This window comes from Entelurus aequoreus, linkage group LG02 (assembly GCF_033978785.1).
Source record: "Entelurus aequoreus isolate RoL-2023_Sb linkage group LG02, RoL_Eaeq_v1.1, whole genome shotgun sequence".
Lineage (NCBI taxonomy): Eukaryota > Metazoa > Chordata > Actinopteri > Syngnathiformes > Syngnathidae > Entelurus > Entelurus aequoreus.
The window spans coordinates 92766620-92790350 of NC_084732.1; the positions used below are offsets into that span (position 1 = coordinate 92766620).

Here is a 23731-nt window from a genome sequence, read left to right on the forward strand (position 1 = left end):
AGTAACAAATGAGTAACCAGGAGTAACAAGGAGTTACAATGAGGGAGTAATCAATCCCCAAATGTGGTGTTTGCTGTCATGACGTCACTCACAAAGCTCTCTGGGGGGGAAACAGGAAGTAATTAGCTGATTAAGGCTGTCAGAGCCGCGCAGAGCTCCAACCAATCACACGCCACTTCCGGCGTGAGGGGCGGGGCGTGCCGGTGTGGCCACGCGGAGGTGAAAGACTAAAGAAATAGTTCCAGGCGGGAAATGATTGTCTTATATTTCATCTTTGCTTCACAACTTGTCTTATATTTCATCTTTGCTTCACAACTTGTCTTATATTTCATCTTTGCTTCACAACTTGTCTTATATTTCATCTTTGCTTCACAACTTGTCTTATATTTCATCTTTGCTTCACTTCCTCTTCCAACTTGTCTTCTATTTCATGTTTGCATCTTTGCTTCACTTCCGTCTTGCAACTTGGTCATGGAGAAGTCCAAAAACTTCCGAATCGACGCTTTACTCGCGGACGAGACGAGCCGAGCGAGCCGCGACGTGTCCCCGGGACTGAGCAGCGACAGCCCGGCGGGGAGCCCCGTGTCGTGCCGCCGTGGGGACACGCCTTCCCCGCGGGCCGCCCCGCAGCTCCACGCGGGCATCATTCCCAAAGCCTCCGTGCTGGGTCTGGGTCACCATCACCATCACCATCACCATCATGGCCTCACCTCGCTGCCCCAGGCCGCCATCCCGGCCATGTACCCGCCCGCCATGTACCCGCTGTCCGCCCTGGGAGGCCAGCATCCCGCCTTCGCCTACACCGGCTTCACGCACCTCTCCCACGCCTACCCCGAGCACCTGAAGGCGGCCATGGCGAGCTCGCTGCCCCTGGAGCACTGGATCCGAGCTGGCATCATGGTGCCCAGACTGCCCGACTACGGTATTGTCTTTTTCATGTTAATATTGTCTTACTAATTGTGTCTTTTTAACGTTATGTTATTAATATTGTCTTAATAATAGTGTCTTTTTAATATTATGTTATTAATATTGTCTTACTAATAATGTCTTTTTAATATTATGTTATTAATATTGTCTTACTAATAGTGTCTTTTTAATGTTATGTTATTAATATTGTCCTACTAATAGTGTCTTTTTAATTATATGTTATTAATATTGTCTTACTAATAGTGTATTTTTAATATTATTTTATTAATATTGTCTTACTAATTGTGTCTTTTTAATATTATTTTATTAATATTGTCTTACTAATTGTGTCTTTTTAACATTATGTTATTAATATTGCCTTACTAATAGTGTCTTTTTAATATTATGTTATTAATATTGTCTTAATAATAGTGTCTTTGTAATATTATGTTATTAATATTGTCTTACTAATTGTGTCTTTTTAATATTATGTTAATAATATTGTCTTAATGATAGTGTCTTTTTAATATTATTTTATTAATTTTGTCTTACTAATAGTGTCTTTTTAATGTTATGTTATTAATATTGTCTTACTAATAGTGTCTTTTTAACATTATGTTATTAATATTGTCTTACTAATAGTGTCTTTTTAATGTTATGTTATTAATATTGTCCTACTAATAGTGTCTTTTTAATTATATGTTATTAATATTGTCTTACTAATAGTGTATTTTTAATATTATTTTATTAATATTGTCTTACTAATTGTGTCTTTTTAATATTATGTTATTAATATTGTCTTACTAATAGTGTCTTTTTAATATTATGTTATTAATATTGTCTTACTAATAGTGTCTTTTTAATATTATGTTATTAATATTGTCTTAATAATAGTGTCTTTGTAATGATATGTTATTAATATTGTCTTACTAATCGTGTCTTTTTAATATTATGTTATTAATATTGCCTTACTAATAGTGTCTTTTTAATATTATGTTATTAATATTGTCTTAACAATAGTGTCTTTGTAATATTATGTTATTAATATTGTCTTACTAATTGTGTCTTTTTAATATTATGTTAATAATATTATCTTAATGATAGTGTCTTTTTAATATTATGTTATTAATATTGTCTTACTAATTGTGTCTTTTTAATGTTATGTTATTAATTTTGTCTTACTAATAGTGTCTTTTTAATATTGTGTTATTAATATAGTCTTACTAATATTGTATTATTAGTATTGTCCTATTAATCTTGTATTAATAATATTGCATTATTCATCTTGTATATTAATATTATTATTATTATTATTCTGTTATAATGTTGGCTTACTAATTTTATGCTAATATTATGATCTTATTAATATTGTCTTGTAAATATTGTATTATAAGGACAAGCGGTAGAAAATGGATGGATGGATAATATTATCTTATTAATATTGTATTGTTAGTATTGTATTACTATTATTATTATTATTATGTTATAATATTGTCCTATTAATATTATACTATTAATGTGATCTTATTAATATTGTCGTATTAATATTTCATTATTAATATTATGTTATTAATATTATGTTATTAATATTGTCTTACTAATATTATGTTATTATTATCATCTTATTATTATTTACTTGTCAATATTGTATTATTAATATTGCATTATTGTTATTATTCTGTTATATTGTCTTATTAATATTATGCTATTAATATGGTCTTATTAATATTGTGTAATCATCCATCCATCCATTTCCTACCACTTGTCCCTTTCGGAGTCGTGGAGGGGGGGGCTGGATCCTATCTCAGCTGCATTAATATTGTTTTATTAATATTGCCTTATTATTAATATTATGTAAGAACTGTTATTGACAACCAGGGCCGCCCATAGCTTCATTGGGGCCCTAAACACAATTGTATTTAGAGGGGCCCCTATATTAAAAGTAATTTGTGCACTTTATTTATGTAAAACTTTCACTTATTAAAAAAACTAATAATATTTCCAAGACTTATATTGTAGTTTAAAGTGACTTCATTGTGAAGATTCCCACGCAAATACGGAATTTCATCATTTAATTAACATCAGATTGTCATCAGTTGATTAATAAGTCATTTACATGCAGGGCCACACCTGGCTAAATTAGGGCCCTAGGCAGATTTTTTTGTGAAAATGGTTTTGATACTTTTTAAATACATTTGATTAATGTTTTGTCCTAGAACAAATTAATGTTGAATAATAATATTTGAAAGTGCAAAGTAACATACGTTGAGACATTGTTGAGACGTGGGGGCCACACACAGTAGGAGCTGCACAAGGGACAATCACGTTCTTATCAGTGACGGCTGTATGAATATTTCAATAATCCACGTTACACACGTCTCTTTCCGCAAAACGGGGGCCCCCACAGATGTTTGGGCCCTACACGCAGCACGTTCTCTACCTAAAACGCAATTATAGTCTATATTACTAGTTACAATTTGCACTTAACGAGTATTGTTGGGGCCCTGAGCAGAATTTTATTTGGAGGCCCCCCCAAATTACAAAGTCACTGTTTTTCTTCATATCGAAAGATTTTTTCAATCAAACTTGAATGTAATTTGAGGTTTTGTACTGAAACTGAATAATGGGACTTTTTTTTTTAATGCAAAATAACAAATTGAACGTGATAAAAAATATGAATTTGCAAACTTTCCAACATGGAGATACGATAACGATGCACCGTGCAAGTGTTTAGGGACATTTGCAATGACATTCTTATCAGTGCCAGAGCAGGAAGGGGCTAGGAGCAAGTTTGCTGCAAAATATCATATGAAGCGTACTGTCAGTCATTCATTTTTCTTTTTCATGCGCTTCTTTCTGGTCGCTCGTAGCGTAGATCACGCCTAGAAGGAAGGCAGCCATATTTTCTTCCCCCCGCTTTGTCTATAAAGGACAAGCCGCTGCGAGGCGTGTTTGCGAGACAAAGAAAGTACCAACAAACGCCTGAGACGCAGCCGAGTTCATCCATAAAAGCCCAACGCCGCCATTGAATTTTCATCAAGTTAATGGCGTGATGGGATTTTATGGCTTTTATTCCCCCCCCTCAACTATAAAGTGAGCAAAGAGGTCACGTGTGTCTGCTAACTAGGGGTGTGCAAAGTGCGGCCCCCGGGGGACATTTGTGGCCCGCAGCTCATTTTTTAACAGCACATTGTAATAAAAAAAAGTATTACAAAAGTACATAAAAGGGGGAATAAAAGAGCAAACAGGTGAAATGTGACAAGAAAAAGTTGCAATGTTGACTAATAACACAAAGTTGCCATGTTTGTTTGTTTTCTTTAAAACTGTCATTGCTCCAAAAATAATAATGAATCAAAATCAATGTTATTATGAATTATTGACTTAATGAAGCTTCCAATTACGTCACATCAAATATTACACTTTGACATGTTTTTTGGAGGGAAATATTGCATATTTTGTAGGGATGTCCGATAATGGCTTTTTGCCGATATTCGATATGCCGATATTGTCCAACTCTTTAATTACCGATACCGATATCAACCGATACCGATATCAACCGATATATACAGTCGTGGAATTAACACATTATTATGCCTAATTTGGACAACCAGGTATGGTGAAGATAAGGTACTTTTTTTAAAAATGAATCAAATAAAATAAGATAAATAAATTAAAAACATTTTCTTGAATAAAAAAGAAAGTAAAACAATATAAAAACAGTTACATAGAAACTAGTAATTAATGAAAACTTGTAAAATTAACTGTTAAAGGTTAGTACTATTAGTGGAGCAGCAGCACGCACAATCATGTGTGCTTACGGACTGTATCCCTTGCAGACTGTATTGATATATATTGATGTATAATGCTTACGGACTGTATCCCTTGCAGACTGTATTGATATATATTGATATATAATGTAGGAAGCAGAATATTAATAACAGAAAGAAACAACCCTTTTGTGTGAATGAGTGTAAATGGGAGAGGGAGGTTTTTTGGGTTGGTGCACTAATTGTAAGTGTATCTTGTGTTTTTTATGTGGATTTAATAAAAAAAAAAATTAAGAAAACGATACTGATAATAAAAAAAACGATACCGATAATTTCCGATATTACATTTTAACGCATTTATCGGCCGATAATATCGGCAGACCGATATTATCGGACATCTCTAATGTTTTGTGTTTGACATATTAAAAAAAAGTATGCTTTCGAATAGACCTGAATTTGGTCTCGTAATTCAGGCGGTGAAAGTATAAAAATAAAAATAAAATAATAATGTATGACTTATGTTTAACACTTTTATGACTGGGGGCCCTTTTGGATCCCTGTGAATTTTGGTGAATTGTATTTATTTATTTATTAAAACTTTTATTGCTCAAAAAATAATACTTCACATCAATATTCCACTTTGAAATATTTTTTGGGAAATGTTGCATATTTTGTGTGTTTGACATATATATATATATATATATATATATATATATATATATATATATATATATATATATATATATATATATATATATATATATATATATATATATATATATATATATATATATATATATATACATACATACATATATATATATATATATATACATACATACATACATACATACATACATACATACATACATATATATATATATATATATATATTTATATATATATATATATATATATATATATATATATATATATATATATATATATATATATATATATATTCTTTCTTTCTTTTCTTTCTTTTAGTTTATTTCGAACATGAACACATTTACATCATAATACATCACACAATTTCATATATATATATATATATATATATATATATATATATATATATATATATATATATATATATATATATATATATATATATATACATACACACAAACCCCGTTTCCATATGAGTTGGGAAATGGTGTTAGATGTAAATATAAACAGAATACAATGATTTGCAAATCCTTTTCAAGCCATATTCAGTTGAATATGCTACAAAGACAACATATTTGATGTTCAAACTGATAAACTTATTTTTTTTTTGCAAATAATCATTAACTTTAAAATTTGATGCCAGCAACATGTGACAAAGAAGTTGGGAAAGGTGGCAATAAATACTGATAAAGTTGAGGAATGCTCATCAAACACTTATTTGGAACATCCCACAGGTGTGCAGGCTAATTGGGAACAGGTGGGTGCCATGATTGGGTATAAAAACAGCTTCCTAAAAAATGCTCAGTGTTTCACAAGAAAGGATGTGGCGAGGTACACCACTTTGTCCACAACTGCGTGAGCAAATAGTCAAACAGTTTAAGAACAACATTTCTCAAAGTGCAATTGCAAGAAATGTAGGGATTTCAACATCTACGCTCCATAATATCATCAAAAGGTTCAGAGAATCTGGAGAAATCACTCCACGTAAGCAGCATGGCCAGAAACCAACATTGAATGACCGTGACCTTCCATCCCTCAGATGGCACTGTATCAAAAACCGACATCAATCTCTAAAGGATATCACCACATGGGCTCAGGAACACTTCAGAAACCCACTGTCAGTAACTACAGTTGGTCGCTACATCTGTAAGTGCAAGTTAAAGCTCTACTATGCAAGCCAAAGCCATTTATCAACAACACCCAGAAACGCCGCCGGCTTCTCTGGGCCCGAGATCATCTAAGATGGACTCATGCAAAGTGGAAAAGTGTTCTGTGGTCTGACGAGTCCACATTTCTAATTGTTTTTGGAAATATTCGACATCGTGTCATCCGGACCAAAGGGGAAGCGAACCATCCAGACTGTTATCCACGCAAAGTTCAAAAGCCAGCATGTGTGATGGTATGGGGGTGTATTAGTGGCCAAGACATGGGTAACTTACACATCTGTGAAGGCACCATTAATGCAGAAAGGTACATACAGCTTTTGGAACAACATATGCTGCCATCTAAGCGCCGTCTTTTTCATGGACGCCCCTGCTTATTTCAGCAAGACAATGCCAAGCCACATTCAGCATGTGTTACAACAGCGTGGCTTCGTAAAAAAAGAGTGCGGGTACTTTCCTGGCCCGCCTGCAGTCCAGACCTGTCTCCCATCCAAAATGTGTGGCGCATTATGAAGCCTAAAATACGACAGCGGAGACCCCGGACTGTTGAACCACTGAAGCTCTACATAAAACAAGAATGGGAAAGAATTCCACTTTCAAAGCTTCAACAATTAGTTTCCTCAGTTCCCAATCGTTTACTGAGTGTTGTTAAAAGGAAAGGTGATGTAACACAGTGGTGAACATGCCCTTTCCCAACTACTTTGGCACGTGTTGCAGCCATGAAATTCTAAGTTAATTATTATTTGCAAAAAAAAAAATTACGTTTATGAGTTTGAACATCAAATATTTTGTCTTTGTAGTACATTTAATTGAATATGGGTTGAAAAGGATTTGCAAATCATTGTATTCCGTTTATATTTACATCTAGCACCATTTCTCAACTCATATGGAAACGGGGTTTGTATATATATTACTAGATCAAATTCAGGTCTATCCATCAACTATAAGTTTTGGGTTTTTTTTCAATCTTATATATATATATATATATATATATATATATATATATATATATATATATATATATATATATATATATATATATATATATATATATATATATATATATATATATATATATATATATATATGTATATGTATATATATATATATATATATATATATATATATATAAATAAAATTATATATATATATATATATATATATATAAATAAAATTATATATATATATATATATATATATATATATATATATATATATATATATATATATATATATATATATATATATATATATATATATATATATATATATATATATATATATATAAATTAAAAAAAAAAAAAAATATATATATATATATATATATATATATATATATATATATATATATATATATATATATATATATATATATATATAATATTATATATTTAATTTTTTTTTTTTTTAATCAATTATAAAAAGTTATAATTGATGGACAGACCTGAATTTGATCTAGTAATTTAGGCGTTGAAAGTAAAAAATAAAAAGTAAAAAATAAAAATAATATTAATACATGACTTATTTTTAACACTTTTTTGGGTCCCTTAGAATTTTTGGTTGAATTCCTTTTTTTTGTGTTAGTTTTTCAACTCTTACTGCTCGAAAAATAATAATGAATCAAAATCAATGTTGTTATGAATTATTGACATATTGAAGGCTGGAGTTACTTCACATCAAATATTACCTTTTGGAAAAAAAATTGGGGGGAAACATTGCATCTTTTGTGTATTTGACATATAAAAAAAAGATTTTTTTTACAAAAACTGCATAAAACAAACAAATAAGATTGAAAAAAAATTCAACTTATAATTGATGGATAGACCTGAATTTGATCCAGTAATTTAAGTATTGAAAGTAAAAAAAAAAAAAAATAATAATAATAATGTATGACTTATTTTTAACACTTTTTTGGGTCCCTTAGAATTTTTGGTTGAATTCCTTTTTTTGTTTGTTAGTTTTTTAACTCTTACTGCTCAAAAAATAATAATGAATGAAAATCAATGTTGTTATGAATTATTGACATATTGAAGGCTGGAGTTACTTCACATCAAATATTTCCTTTTTGAAAAAAAATTGGGGGGAAACATTGCATCTTTTGTGTATTTGACATATAAAAAAATTTTTTTTTTACAAAAACCGCATAAAACAAACAAATAAGATTGAAAAAAAATTCAACTTATAATTGATGGATAGACCTGAATTTGATCCAGTAATTTAAGTATTGAAAGTAAAAAAATAAAAATAATAATAATAATGTATGACTTATTTTTAACACTTTTTTGGGTCCCTTAGAATTTTTGGTTGAATTCCTTTTTTTTTTGTTAGTTTTTCAACTCTTACTGCTCAAAAAATAATAATGAATCAAAATCAATGTTGTTATGAATTATTGACATATTGAAGGCTGGAGTTACTTCACATCAAATATTACCTTTTGGGGAAAAAAATTGGGGGGAAACATTGCATCTTTTGTGTATTTGACATATAAAAAAAGATTTTTTTTTTACAAAAACTGCATAAAACAAACAAATAAGATTGAAAAAAATTGTAACTTATAATTGATGGATAGACCTGAATTTGATCCAGTAATTTAAGTATTGAAAGTAAAAAAATTAAAATAATAATAATAATGTATGACTTATTTTTAACACTTTTTTGGGTCCCTTAGAATTTTTGGTTGAATTCCTTTTTTTTTTGTTAGTTTTTTAACTCTTACTGCTCAAAAAATAATAATGAATCAATATATAGGTTAAAAAAATCTCTATATTGATTTGGTTTTGAGAAAGAAAAATATCAAAACGCTTTTATTTTTCAGTTTGGACAGGCCTGTGCTAAACGATATTAAACTTCCTGTTTGTTGGCGTCAGCATCTGGCCTGAAAGTGTCTCCTGTCAGAAGTGAAGTAAAAGCATCAAGATGAAGGATTGCAGGACAACAATAACAGGAAGTAAACAGGGCCTGTGAAAGGATGATATGTGATGTGCTAAAGAAAATGATGAGTCATGAATTATTGGCTGTTTGTCTCCTGCAGGACCTCAGTCGGGTCTGCTGGGGAAATGTCGCCGGCCTCGCACCGCCTTCACCAGCCAGCAGCTGCTGGAGCTGGAGAACCAGTTCAAGGTCAACAAGTACCTGTCCAGACCCAAGCGCTTTGAGGTGGCCACGTCCCTCATGCTGACTGAGACCCAGGTGAGACTCCTTTTGCCAAGGTCTACAAAGGCTCTCATATAGACCGGGAGGTCCAAACCTTTTCCACCAAGGGCCAAATTACGGAAAGTCCAAGTATGCAGAGGCCATTTTGATATTTCGGCATAAAAATGATGAAAACACATATTTTCTGGACTATAGAGCGCACTGGTATATAAGGCGCACCCACTATTTTGTTGCAAAAATATTATTTTTTTCATATATAAGCCGCACCCACTATTTTCTTGCAAACATTTTTTTCATATATAAGCCGCACCCACTATTTTCTTGCAAAAATATAAATTTTTTCATATATAAGCCGCACCCAATATTTTGCTGCAAAAATATATATTTTCCATATATAAGGCGCACCCACTACTTATTTGCAAAATATATTTTCCATATATAAGGCGCACCCACTATTTTGTTGCAAAAATATTATTTTTTTCATATATAAGCCGCACCCACTATTTTCTTGCAAACATTTTTTTCATATATAAGCCGCACCCACTATTTTCCTGCAAACATTTTTTTCATATATAAGCCGCACCCACTATTTTCTTGCAAAAATATAAATTTTTTCATATATAAGCCGCACCCAATATTTTGCTGCAAAAATATATATTTTCCATATATAAGGTGCACCCACTACTTATTTGCAAAATATATTTTCCATATATAAGGCGCACCCACTATTTTGTTGCAAAAATATTATTTTTTTCATATATAAGCCGCACCCACTATTTTCTTGCAAACATTTTTTTCATATATAAGCCGCACCCACTATTTTCTTGCAAAAATATACATGTGTTCATATATAAGCCGCACCCAATATTTTGCTGCAAAATATATATTTTCCATGTATAAGGCGCACCCACTACTTATTTGCAAAATATATTTTTCCATATATAAGGCGCACCCACTATTTTGTTGTAAAAATATTATTTTTTTCATATATAAGCCGCACCCACTATTTTCCTGCAAACATTTTTTTCATATATAAGCGGCACCCATTATTTTCTTGCAAAAATATACATTTTTTCATATACAAGCCGCACCCAATATTCTGCTGCAAAAATATATATTTTCCATATATAAGGCGCACCCACTACTCATTTGCAAAATATATTTTTCCATATATAAGGCGCACCCACTATTTTGCTGTAAATACGTAGATTTTTCCATACATAGGCCGCACCCACTAATTTGCTCCAAATATATATATATATTTTCCATATATAAGGCGCACCCATTATCTATTTGCAGAATATATTTTTCCATATATAAGGCGCACCCACTATTTTGTTGCAAAAAAAAATGTTTTCATATACAAGCCGCACCCACTATTTTGTTGCAAAAATATATATTTTTTCATATATAAGCCGCACCCACTATTTTGCTGCAAAAATATATATATTTTCCATGTATAAGGCGCACCCATTATATATTTGCAAAATATATTTTTCCATATTTAAGGCGCACCCACTATTTTGCTGCAAAAAAAAATTTTTTTCATATACAAGCCGCACCCACTATTTTGTTGCAAAAATATATATTTTTCCATATATAAGCCGCACCCACTATTTTGCTGCAAAAATATATATATTTTCCATGTATAAGGCGCACCCATTATATATTTGCAAAATATATTTTTCCATATTTAAGGCGCACCCACTATTTTGCTGCAAAAATATATATTTTCCATATATAAATGTGCACCCACTATGTTGTAAATACGTAGATTTTTCCATATATAGGCCGCACCCACTATCTATTTGCAAAATATATTTTTCCATATAGAACACTATTCTGCTGCTGCAAAAAAAAAATTCATATATAAGCCGCACCCAATACTCTGCTGTAAAAATATATATTTTCCATACATAAGGCGCACCCACTATCTATTTGCAAAATATATTTTTCCATATATAAGGCGCACCCACTATTTTGTTGTAAATACGGATATGTTTTTATATATAGGCCGCACCCACTATTTTGCTGCAAAAATATATATATTTTCCATATATAAGGCGCACCCACAATTTTGTTGCAAAAAAATATATTTTTTCATATACAAGCCGCACCCTTTTTTGCTGCAAAAATATATATTTCCCATATATAAGGCGCACCCACTATTTATTTGCAAAATATATTTTTCCATATATAAGGCGTACCCACTATTTTGTTGTAAATACGTATATTTTCCATATATAGGCCGCACCCACTATTTTGCTGCAAAAATATATATTTTCCACATATAAGGCGCACCCACTATGTTGTTGTAAATACGTATATTTTTCCACATATAGGCCGCACCCACTTTTGCTGCAAAAAAATATATTTTCCATATATAAAGGTGCACCCACTATGTTGTAAATACGTAGATTTTTCCATATATAGGCCGCACCCACTATTTTGCTGCAAAAATATATATATTTGCCATATATAAGGCGCACCCACTATCTATTTGCAAAATATATTTTACCATATATAACACTATTCTGCTGCTGCAAAAAAAATAATTCATATATAAGCCGCACCCAATATTCTGCTGTAAAAATATATATTTTCCATACATAAGGCGCACCCACTATCTATTTGCAAAATATATTTTTCCATATATAAAGCGCACCCACTATTTTGTTGTAAATACGGATATGTATTTATATATAGGCCGCACCCACTATTTTGCTGCAAATATATATATGTATATATTTCCATATATAAGGCGCACCCACTATTTTGTTGCAAAAAAATATATTTTTTCATATACAAGCCGCACCCTTTTTTGCTGCAAAAATATATATTTCCCATATATAAGGCGCACCCACTATTTATTTGCAAAATATATTTTTCCATATATAAGGCGCACCCACTATTTTGTTGTAAAAAATATATTTTTTCATATACAAGCCACACCCTTTTTTGCTGCAAAAATATATATTTCCCATATATAAGGCCCACCCACTATTTATTTGCAAAATATATTTTTCCATATATAAGGCGTACCCACTATTTTGTTGTAAATACGTATATTTTCCATATATAGGCCGCACCCACTATTTTGCTGCAAAAATATATATTTTCCATACATAAGGCGCACCCACTATGTTGTTGTAAATACGTATATTTTTCCACATATAGGCCGCACCCACTTTTGCTGCAAAATATATATTTTCCATATATAAGGCGCACCCACTATTTTGTTGTAAAATATATGTTTTCCATATATAAGGCGCACCCACTATTTTGTTGTAAAATATATGTTTTCCATATAAAAGGCGCACCCACTATTCTGTTGTAAAATACATGTTTTCCATATATAAGGCGCACCCACTATTTTGTTGTAAATATATATATTTTTCCATATAAATGCCACACCCACTATTTTTTGTAAAAATATATATTTTTTGGGTAACACTTTAGTATGGGGAACATATTCACCATTAATTAGTTGCTTATTAAAGTAACAAAGACTTAATTTAGAGTTATTTGGACACTATATAGGGGTTAGGGTTACTAATAAGCAATAATTCTGAGGTTATTGAGGGAAGCCTCTTAGTTAATGGCTTTACTGCCATGTTGTAGACACCGTTTGGAAACAATTAAGGTATGTAAATAAATATTTTTGCGTAAATAATTTATTTTACAACGTATATACCTGCAGCTTCTAGTCCGGTGCACCTTATGTATGTAAAAAAATATGTATTTTTACAACAAAAAGTGGGTGCGCCTTATATATGGGAAAATACATATTTTTACAACAAAATAGTAGGTGTGGCTTATATATGGAAAACATGGTAACACTTTAGTATGGGGAACACATATTCACCATTAATTAGTTGCTTATTAACATGCAAATTAGTAACATATTGACTCTTACTTACATGAGGATTGTGAATGAGAGACACAATTCCAGTCCAGATGATTAATAATAAATATGTTAGTGTTTTTCTTAGCTGCCATTGTTCTGTTTGACTCATTTCACTTGATCAAAACTTTTCCAACATTCACACTGCCAAATAGTACAAGTATGTTCAAGTATTTAATACCTCTTTAAAAGGCATTCATTGCAAGATGTGTGATTAGAAATAATGTTAATGAGATTACTCCATAATATACTCCCCTTCAAAAAAAATTTTTTTTTTTTTTTTTTTTAAAAAGCCTCTAACCTAACAATGGGTCAGCCTGAAAAAACAACCCGAAATTATGTATTAATTGGGTCACACTAACTATAACCCCCAAAATGGGTTACTCCTCTTCAAAAGGCATTTCATGTACATAAGATGTGTGATTAGAAATACTGTTCATGAGATTACGCCATAATATACTCCCCTTCAACAAAAAAGGTATTTTTTGTATTTAAAAAAATGGGTTACTCTAAAAAATAAATAAATAATAATAAATGGTGCGTAGCCATGAAAACCCCAAAATTGGGTCAAACAAATAGTCCTATAACCCCCAAAATGGGTTACTCCTTATAAGAATAACCAAAAATGGTGCGTAGCCTTAAAAACCCCAAACTGGGGTCAAAAAAATAGTCCTATCACCCCCAAAATGGGTTACTCCTTATAAAAATAACCCAAAAATGGTGCAGAGCCTTGAAAACCCCAAAATTGGGTCAAACTAATAGTCCTATAACCCTCAAAATGGGTTACTCCTTATAAGAATAACCTAAAATGGTGCGTAGCCTTGAAAACCCAGAAATTGGGTCAAACTAATAGTCCTATAACCCCCAAAGTTGGTTACACCTTATAAAAAATAACCCAAAAACGATGCGTAGCCTTGAAAACCCAGAAATTGGGTCAAACTAATAGTCCTATAACCTCCAAAATGGGTTACTCCTTATAAGAACAACCAAAAATGGTGCGTAGCCATGAAAACCCCAAAATTGGGTTAAACTAATAGTCCTATAACCCCCAAAATGGGTTACTCCTTATAAGAATAACCAAAAATGGTGTGTAGCCTTGAAAACCCCAAACTTGGGTCAAAAAATAGTCCTATGACCCCCAAAATGGGTTACTCCTTATAAAAATAAACCAAAAATGGTGCATAGCCTTGAAAACCCAGAAATTGGGTCAAACAAATAGTCCTATAACCCCCAAAATGGGTTACTCCTTATGAAAATAACCCAAACAATGGTGTGTAGCTTTGAAAACCCAGAAATTTGGTCAAACAAATAGTCCTATAACCCCCAAAATGGGTTACTCCTTATGAAAATAACCCAAAAATGGTGCGTAGCCTTGAAAACCCTGAAATTGGGTCAAACTAATAGTCCTATAACCCCCAAAATGGGTTACACCTGATAAAAATTAACCCCAAAATGGTGCATAGACATGAAAACACAGAAATTGGGTCAAACAAATAGTCCTATGACCCCCAAAATGGGGTTACTCCTTATAAAAATAAACCAAAAATGGTGCATAGCCTTGAAAACCCAGAAATTGGGTCAAACAAATAGTCCTATAACCCCCAAAATGGGTTACTCCTTATAAAAATAAACCAAACAATGGTGCGTAGCTTTGAAAACCCAGAAATTTGGTCAAACAAATAGTCCTATAACCCCCAAAATGGGTTACTCCTTATAAGAATAACCCAAAAATGGTGCATAGCCTTGAAAACCCAAAGATTGGGTCAAACTAATTGTCCTATAACCCTCAAAATGGGTTACTCCCTATAAAAATAATCAAAAATGGTGCATAGCCTTGAAAACCCTGAAATTGGGTCAAACTAATAGTCCTATAACCCCCAAAATGGGTTACTCCTTATAAAAATAACCCAAAAATTGTAACCCAACAACAAATTTAACACAACCCATAAATTGGGTTACCAAAATAACCCAACATTTGTTTTAGCGTGTATGTAAGATTCCTGCTGATATCGCATCGCATCAGTATAGATGTTGGCCAATCCTCAAGTATGGAATGTGTATCGTGTGTCAGGTGAAGATCTGGTTCCAGAACCGGAGGATGAAGTGGAAACGCAGTCGGAAGGCCAAGGAGCAGCTGGGCTCTGCGGGCCAGTCGGAGGCCGGCGGAGGGAAGACGTCCAACAAAGCCGAGGACAAAAGGAACCCAGAAGGTGGAGGAGGTGTGCATCTGGACTTGGAGGACGGTGAGGAGGAGGACGAGGAGGAGGACGAGGAGGAGGAGGAAGAGGAGGAGGCGGAAACCCGACCTGGCTTCCCGGTGCACGGACGTGAGCGCGCCATGGACTTCCTGCAACGTGATGACGTCACCTTTAATGGACACGCCTCTTTTTCTGATGACGAGCTGGAGGACGTGCAAGCAGGACGAGGAGACCGGAAGATGGTGGCAGGCCTGTGATCACATGACTTATGTAACATAAACACACCTGTGAAGGTGTGATCACATGACTTATGTATCATAAACACACCTGTGAAGGTGTGATCACATGACTTATGTATCATAAACACACCTGTGCAGGTGTGATCACATGACTTATGTAACATAAACACACCTGTGAAGGTGTGATCACATGACTTATGTATCATAAACACACCTGTGAAGGTGTGATCACATGACTTATGTATCATAAACACACCTGTGCAGGTGTGATCACATGACTTATGTAACATAAACACACCTGTGAAGGTGTGATCACATGACTTATGTATCATAAACACACCTGTGAAGGTGTGATCACATGACTTATGTATCATAAACACACCTGTGAAGGTGTGATCACATGACTTATGTATCATAAACACACCTGTGAAGGTGTGATCACATGACTTATGTATCATAAACACACCTGTGAAGGTCTGATCACATGACTTATGTATCATAAACACACCTGTGAAGGTGTGATCACATGACTTATGTATCATAAACACACCTGTGAAGGTGTGATCACATGACTTATGTATCATAAACACACCTGTGAAGGTGTGATCACATGACTTATGTATCATAAACACGCCTGTGAAGGTGTGATCACATGACTTATGTATCATAAACACACCTGTGAAGGTCTGATCACATGACTTATGTATCATAAACACACCTGTGAAGGTGTGATCACATGACTTATGTATCATAAACACACCTGTGAAGGTGTGATCACATGACTTATGTATCATAAACACACCTGTGAAGGTGTGATCACATGACTTATGTATCACAAACACACCTGTGAAGGTGTGATCACATGACTTATGTATCATAAACACACCTGTGAAGGTGTGATCACATGACTTATGTATCATAAACACACCTGTGAAGGTGTGATCACATGACTTATGTATCATAAACACGCCTGTGAAGGTGTGATCACATGACTTATGTATCATAAACACACCTGTGAAGGTGTGATCACATGACTTATGTATCACAAACACACCTGTGAAGGTCTGATCACATGACTTATGTATCATAAACACACCTGTGAAGGTGTGATCACATGACTTATGTATCATAAACACGCCTGTGAAGGTGTGATCACATGACTTATGTATCATAAACACACCTGTGAAGGTCTGATCACATGACTTATGTATCATAAACACACCTGTGCAGGTGTGATCACATGACTGAGGACTTATGTATCATAAACACACCTGTGCAGGTGTGATCACATGACTTATGTATCATAAACACACCTATGAAGGTGTGATCACATGACTTATGTATCATAAACACACCTGTGAAGGTGTGATCACATGACTTATGTATCATAAACACGCCTGTGAAGGTGTGATCACATGACTTATGTATCATAAACACACCTGTGAAGGTGTGATCACATGACTTATGTATCACAAACACACCTGTGAAGGTGTGATCACATGACTTATGTATCATAAACACACCTGTGAAGGTGTGATCACATGACTTATGTATCATAAACACACCTGTGAAGGTGTGATCACATGACTTATGTATCATAAACACGCCTGTGAAGGTGTGATCACATGACTTATGTATCATAAACACACCTGTGAAGGTCTGATCACATGACTTATGTATCATAAACACACCTGTGCAGGTGTGATCACATGACTGAGGACTTATGTATCATAAACACACCTGTGCAGGTGTGATCACATGACTTATGTATCATAAACACACCTATGAAGGTGTGATCACATGACTTATGTATCATAAACACACCTGTGCAGGTGTGATCACATGACTTATGTATCATAAACACACCTGTGAAGGTCTGATCACATGACTGAGGACTTATGTATCATAAACACACCTGTGCAGATGTGATCACATGACTTATGTATCATAAACACACCTGTGAAGGTGTGTTCACATGACTTATGTATCATAAACACACCTGTGAAGGTCTGATCACATGACTTATGTATCATAAACACACCTGTGAAGGTGTGATCACATGACTTATGTATCATAAACACACCTGTGAAGGTGTGATCACATGACTTATGTATCATAAACACACCTGTGAAGGTGTGATCACATGACTTATGTATCATAAACACACCTGTGCAGGTGTGATCACATGACTTATGTATCATAAACACACCTGTGAAGGTCTGATCACATGACTGAGGACTTATGTATCATAAACACACCTGTGAAGGTGTGATCACATGACTTATGTATCATAAACACACCTGTGAAGGTGTGATCACATGACTTATGTATCATAAACACACCTGTGCAGGTGTGATCACATGACTTATGTGTCATAAACACACCTGTGAAGGTGTGATCACATGACTTATGTATCATAAACACACCATTTTTTCTGTCATAAAATCAGAAAGCTATCATTTATTATGACAACACACCACAAAATGATACAGTAAATATTGTAACTGTAAATATTGTGTCATGTAAACATTATATTTGTTTATTTAAAACAATCTAAAGACTGCAATGAAATTAAAATTAATGACCTTTCATGCCTGCTGTTTCAAATGTGATACACACATTTTCAACACCATTTTACTATAAAATATACGATGAAATATGAAGTAATTCCTTATTACATCAACACATTAACTGTTCAAAATGATGTCTCAGTAAAAAATTACAATTTTCTCACATTATTTCAAATTTGACAAAGTTTCTCCTCAAAAATCTCTCCTTTCTACTTTGTGGCCATCTGGCAGGACATTCACTTACTGCCCCCATGTGGATTATACCTGTAATGCATGCATCTGATCTGATACGTCAGGCTTCTTGTGAAAAAAACTGATGACATGATGATAAAGAGGGCTCAAAACTTACAGTATGTATCACTTTTGATACGTTTGGCATCATAGGGTTAAAAAGACATTTTTAGGTCTTATTAAATAATACATGCTGAGAATCGCTTTGAAAGGACAATCCAGGAATCGTAATCAGATGAAATGTCCAAAACCTCTAAATTCAATGTGGATTTTACACTTTATTTGCTGTAATTTTACTCTAAAAATAAGGCAATTTTACTTTAAAAATAAGGCCATTTTACTTTAAAAATAAGGCAATTTTACTTTAAAAAATAAGGCAATTTTACTTTAAAAATCAGGTAATTTTACTCTAAAAATAAGGTAATTTTACTCTAAAAATAAGGTAATTTCACTTTAAAAAATAAGGTAATTTTACTCTAAAAATAAGGTAATTTTACTCAAAAAATAAGATAATTGTACTCTAAAAATAAGGTGATTTTACTTTACAAAAAATAAGGTAATTGTACTCTAAAAATAAGGCAATTTTACTTTAAAAATAAGGTAATTTTATTCTAAAAAAATAAGATAATTTTAATCTAAAAATAAAGTAATTAAAAAAAAAAATAAGGTAATTTTATTCTAAAAATAAGATAATTTTACTCTAAAAATAAGGTAATAGTACTCTAAAAATAAAGTAATTTTACTTTAGAAATAAGGTAATTGTACTCTAAAAATAAGGTAATTTTACTTTAAAAATAAGGTAGTTTTATTCGAAAAATAAGATAATTTTACTTTAAAAATAAGGTAGTTTTATTCTAAAAATAAGATAATTTTACTCTAAAAATAAGGTAATTTTACTTTAAAAAATAATGTAATTTTAATTTAAAAAATAAGGTAATTTTACTCTAAAAATAAGGTAATTGTACTCTAAAAATAAGGTAATTTTACTTTAAAAATAAGGTAATTTTATTCTAAAAAATAAGATAATTTTACTCTAAAAATAAGATAATTTTACTTTTAAAAAAATAAGGTGATTTTATTCTAAAAATAAGGTAATTTTACTTTAAAAAATAATGTAATGTTATTCTAAAAAATAAGGTAATTTTACTCTAAAAATAAGGTAATAGATTTCTAAAAATAAGGTAATTTTACTTTAAAATAAGGTAATTTTATTCTAAAAAAATAAGATAATTTTACTTTTTTTAAAAATAAGGTAATTTTACTTTAAAAATAATGTAATTTTATTCTAAAAATAAGGTAATTTTACTCTAAAAAAATAAGGTAATTGTACTCTAAAAATAAGATAATTTGACTCTAAAAATAAGGTAATTGTACTCTAAAAATATGGTAATTTTACTTTAAAAATGAGGTAATTTTACTTTAAAAATAAGATAATTTCATTCTAAAAAATAAGATAATTTTACTCTAAAAATAAGATAATTTTACTTTTAAAAAAATGAGGTGATTTTATTCTAAAAATAAGGTAATTTTACTTTAAAAAATAATGTAATGTTATTCTAAAAAATAAGGTAATTTTACTCTAAAAATAAGGTAATTGATTTCTAAAAATAAGGTAATTTTACTTTAAAAATAAGGTAATTTTATTCTAAAAAATAAGATAATTTTACTTTTAAAAAAATAAGGTAATTTTACTTTAAAAATAATGTAATTTTATTCTAAAAATAAGGTAATTTTACTCTAAAAAATAAGGTAATTGTACTCTAAAAATAAGATAATTTGACTCTAAAAATAAGGTAATTGTACTCTAAAAATAGGGTAATTTTACTCTAAAATAAGATAATTTTCTTTTAAAAATAAAGTGATTTTACGTTAAAAAATAAGGTAATTGTACTCCATGAATAAGATATCTGTACTCTAAAAAATAAGGTAATTGAACTCTAAAAATAAGTGATTTTCTTTTTACAGCAATGCACTGTAAAACTAATAAAGATGTTTACGGTAGGACAGCTCAGTTGCCAGAATTTGACCATCAAAATAAAAGCGGTACTGTTTTCCAATTTACAGTAATCCACTGTAAATTGTAAACTGTAAAAAACAACCACTGTCAATTTTACAGTAATTTTTTTTTTTTTTTTTTTTTTTTACTGTAAAATCTACAGATGTTTTTATTCGAGGGCATCAAGCAGCCTGTACATATTATATATAATATGTATGTATATATTATAATATATTATAATTGTAAATAAATGTCATTTCTTGGATTCGTCACATTGATTGTCAAGACATTTCTTTTTTTATTAATCACATTAATTGTAAATAAATGTCATTTATTCGAATAATCATTTAATTGTAAGTAAATGTAATGTTTTTTGATTAATCACATTAATTGGAAATAGATGTCATTTATTCGATTCGTTACATTAATTGTTAAAAATGTCATTTCTTTGATTCGTCACATTAATTGTAAATAAATGTAATTTTCATGATTCCTCACATTAACTGTAAATAAATGTAATTTATTCGATTCATCACATTAATTGTAAATAAATGTAATTTCTTTGATTAATCACAATAATTGTAAATACATGTCATATATTTTATTCGTCACATTAATTGTAAATAAATGTTATTTATTAATTATTAACGATGAATTGGTTCCAGGCCTGACTGTAGTAAATTCCTTAAAAACATGTACATATGACAGTTTAAAAACATTGTAATGAGAGCCTTTCAAACACGAAATAACATTTTAATCACCTTTAATATCTTTTAATCTAATGCTGCCTGCGTCTGAGCCAATCAGAGGCCTCGATACTGCACAGCGCGCTCTGATTGGTTTAGACCCATTTACGCTGCACTATTGATAGTTTTACCTCATTTAGGCCGAAATATGATTTCAATAGGCGAGAAATGACTTTTTATTTGCAATAAAACGATGTTAAAATTCTAGAAGCACAACAAATGTAGGAAATAATCTAGGAGAGGACGCATAAATTGTATGTTTACACCTAAAAAACACAAGTGTGAAATGATGACATTGGGGATTTTTTTCACACAAACTAAAATATTCTAGGAATTAAAATGTATTTCACTAATTAAATTAGGCAGATACAAAATTAACATTGAGGGTTTTTTTTTAACTGTTCTTTACATGTTTTAGGTGGCAAAATAAACATAAACAATAAAATACCGGTTGAAGTAAAATGAATAATCAGTGACAGCAGCATCACTCATGAAAAGTCATTAAAATGACGACGATGATGACGTCAAAACAATTAGGAAAAGGTGCGTGAGCGCGCACGCGCGTGCCTGTCAGTGCAGAGATGTGTTTTATTGCCTTTTATGTCGTTAAAGACTATTTTTATGATGTTGTTTTTTTATTGAGGAAACATTTATCCAAACCAATATTTCAAAGTAGAGATTATTCCAACCTCTAGAAAACAATGTTTGTTTTGAAAATGTTCACAAGAAAATCTCCTAATCAAAAAATCTCATTAATTAAAAAAAAAGAAGAATAAATGTCTCATTATACACAAATTATGCAATGGAATTAAGGCACAGCAATTGCATCATTCCAAAAAAAAATAATACAAGATAAATAAATGTTGCATATTTAATTGTATATTTTGATAATAATAATAATAATAATAATAATAAATGTAATAAATAATAAATATTCACATTCTTAATCATAAATTGAAAATGATGATTCGATGTAAAAAAAAAAAAAATTTAAAAAAAAAAAAAAGAAGAAATGCTTATTTCTTTAGCAATAAAACGAAAATATTCTAAATAATGCAACATAATAATTGACATAAAATTACATAACATGTCTCATTACACACATATTTTGCAATGGGATTTTGCATAATGAAAAAATAATAATACAAGATAAATAAATGTTGCATATTTAAATGTATATTTCCACGGCAGTCGATAATGATTTTGTCGTTTGATTGCAATAAATATTCACATTGTTAATCTTAAAATGAAAATAATGATGATTCGAGGTAAAAAAAATAAATAAATAAATAAATAAATAAATAAAACGAAAATATTCTAAATAATGCAACATAATAATTGACATAAAATGTCATTATAAACAAATTATGCAATGGAATTTTGCATAATTAAAAAAATATAATACAATGGTAAATAAATGTTGCTAATAATTGTATCGTTTCATTACGTTTCAATAAATATTCACATTGTTAATTTTAAAATTAAAATAATGATGATTCGAGGTAAAAAAAAAATATTTAAAAAAAGAAGAAATGCGTATTTCTTTAGCAAGAAAACGAAAAAAATCTGAATAATGCAAAATAATAAAATGTCTCATTATATACAAATTATGCAATGGAATCTTGCATAATTAAAAAAAATAATACAAGATAAATAAATATTGCATATTCAAATGTAAAAAATAGTGATGAGTCGAGGTAGAAAAAAAAGAAGTGCGAATTTCTTTAGCAATAAAACGAAAATGTTCTTAATAATGCAACATAATGATAATAATAATAATAATAATAATAATAAATTAATGAGACATCATGACGTCTTCAGATCAATCAAAGACCAATCATGTCAATCGATAATGTCATAATTGTTCAATAAGACCTTTAACTTGCCACTAATGTGTTGCTTTTCATCCGACTTATGACATCACTAAATGTAACGATCATAGATCATTGATTGCAGATTTAAAACATGATATCAAAACACTGACGTCATCCTTTCTGTCTCTATTGTGAGCAAGAATGCTGCAGTTTGTCTTCCAGATGAAATATGTCCTCTCGCCAACAAAAAAAAAACCCTCATTTGCTTCTTTTTCATTTCTTAAATGCACAAATGAACGAATAAATGAAATGAATACATGAAAAAAAAAAAAGCACGACGAGTGGAATCAATCAGCAGATGAGGTGAATATGAAG

At 31.1% G+C, this 23731-nt stretch overlaps 1 protein-coding gene across 1 annotated transcript; it reads left to right on the forward strand.

Moving 5' to 3' along the window:
* Positions 1-206: 206 nt before the first annotated feature.
* Positions 207-16048, forward strand: LOC133664951 (motor neuron and pancreas homeobox protein 1-like). The gene is made up of 3 exons (XM_062070027.1): positions 207-922; positions 9537-9694; positions 15634-16048. Exons 1-3 carry the CDS (start codon positions 253-255, stop codon positions 16015-16017), a joined length of 1212 nt encoding a protein of 403 aa, XP_061926011.1. The 5' UTR covers positions 207-252; the 3' UTR covers positions 16018-16048.
* The last annotated feature ends 7683 nt before the right edge of the window (positions 16049-23731 follow it).

What these genes read in the sequence shown, in the direction of transcription:
- LOC133664951 (XM_062070027.1), top strand. Translation starts at nt 253, where the DNA reads ATGATTGTCTTATATTTCATCTTTGCTTCACAACTTGTCTTATATTTC. An exon ending in GCCCAGACTGCCCGACTACG is followed by an intron (nt 923 to 9,536) that starts GTATTGTCTTTT and finishes TGTCTCCTGCAG; the next exon opens with GACCTCAGTCGGGTCTGCTG. An exon ending in TCATGCTGACTGAGACCCAG is followed by an intron (nt 9,695 to 15,633) that starts GTGAGACTCCTT and finishes ATCGTGTGTCAG; the next exon opens with GTGAAGATCTGGTTCCAGAA.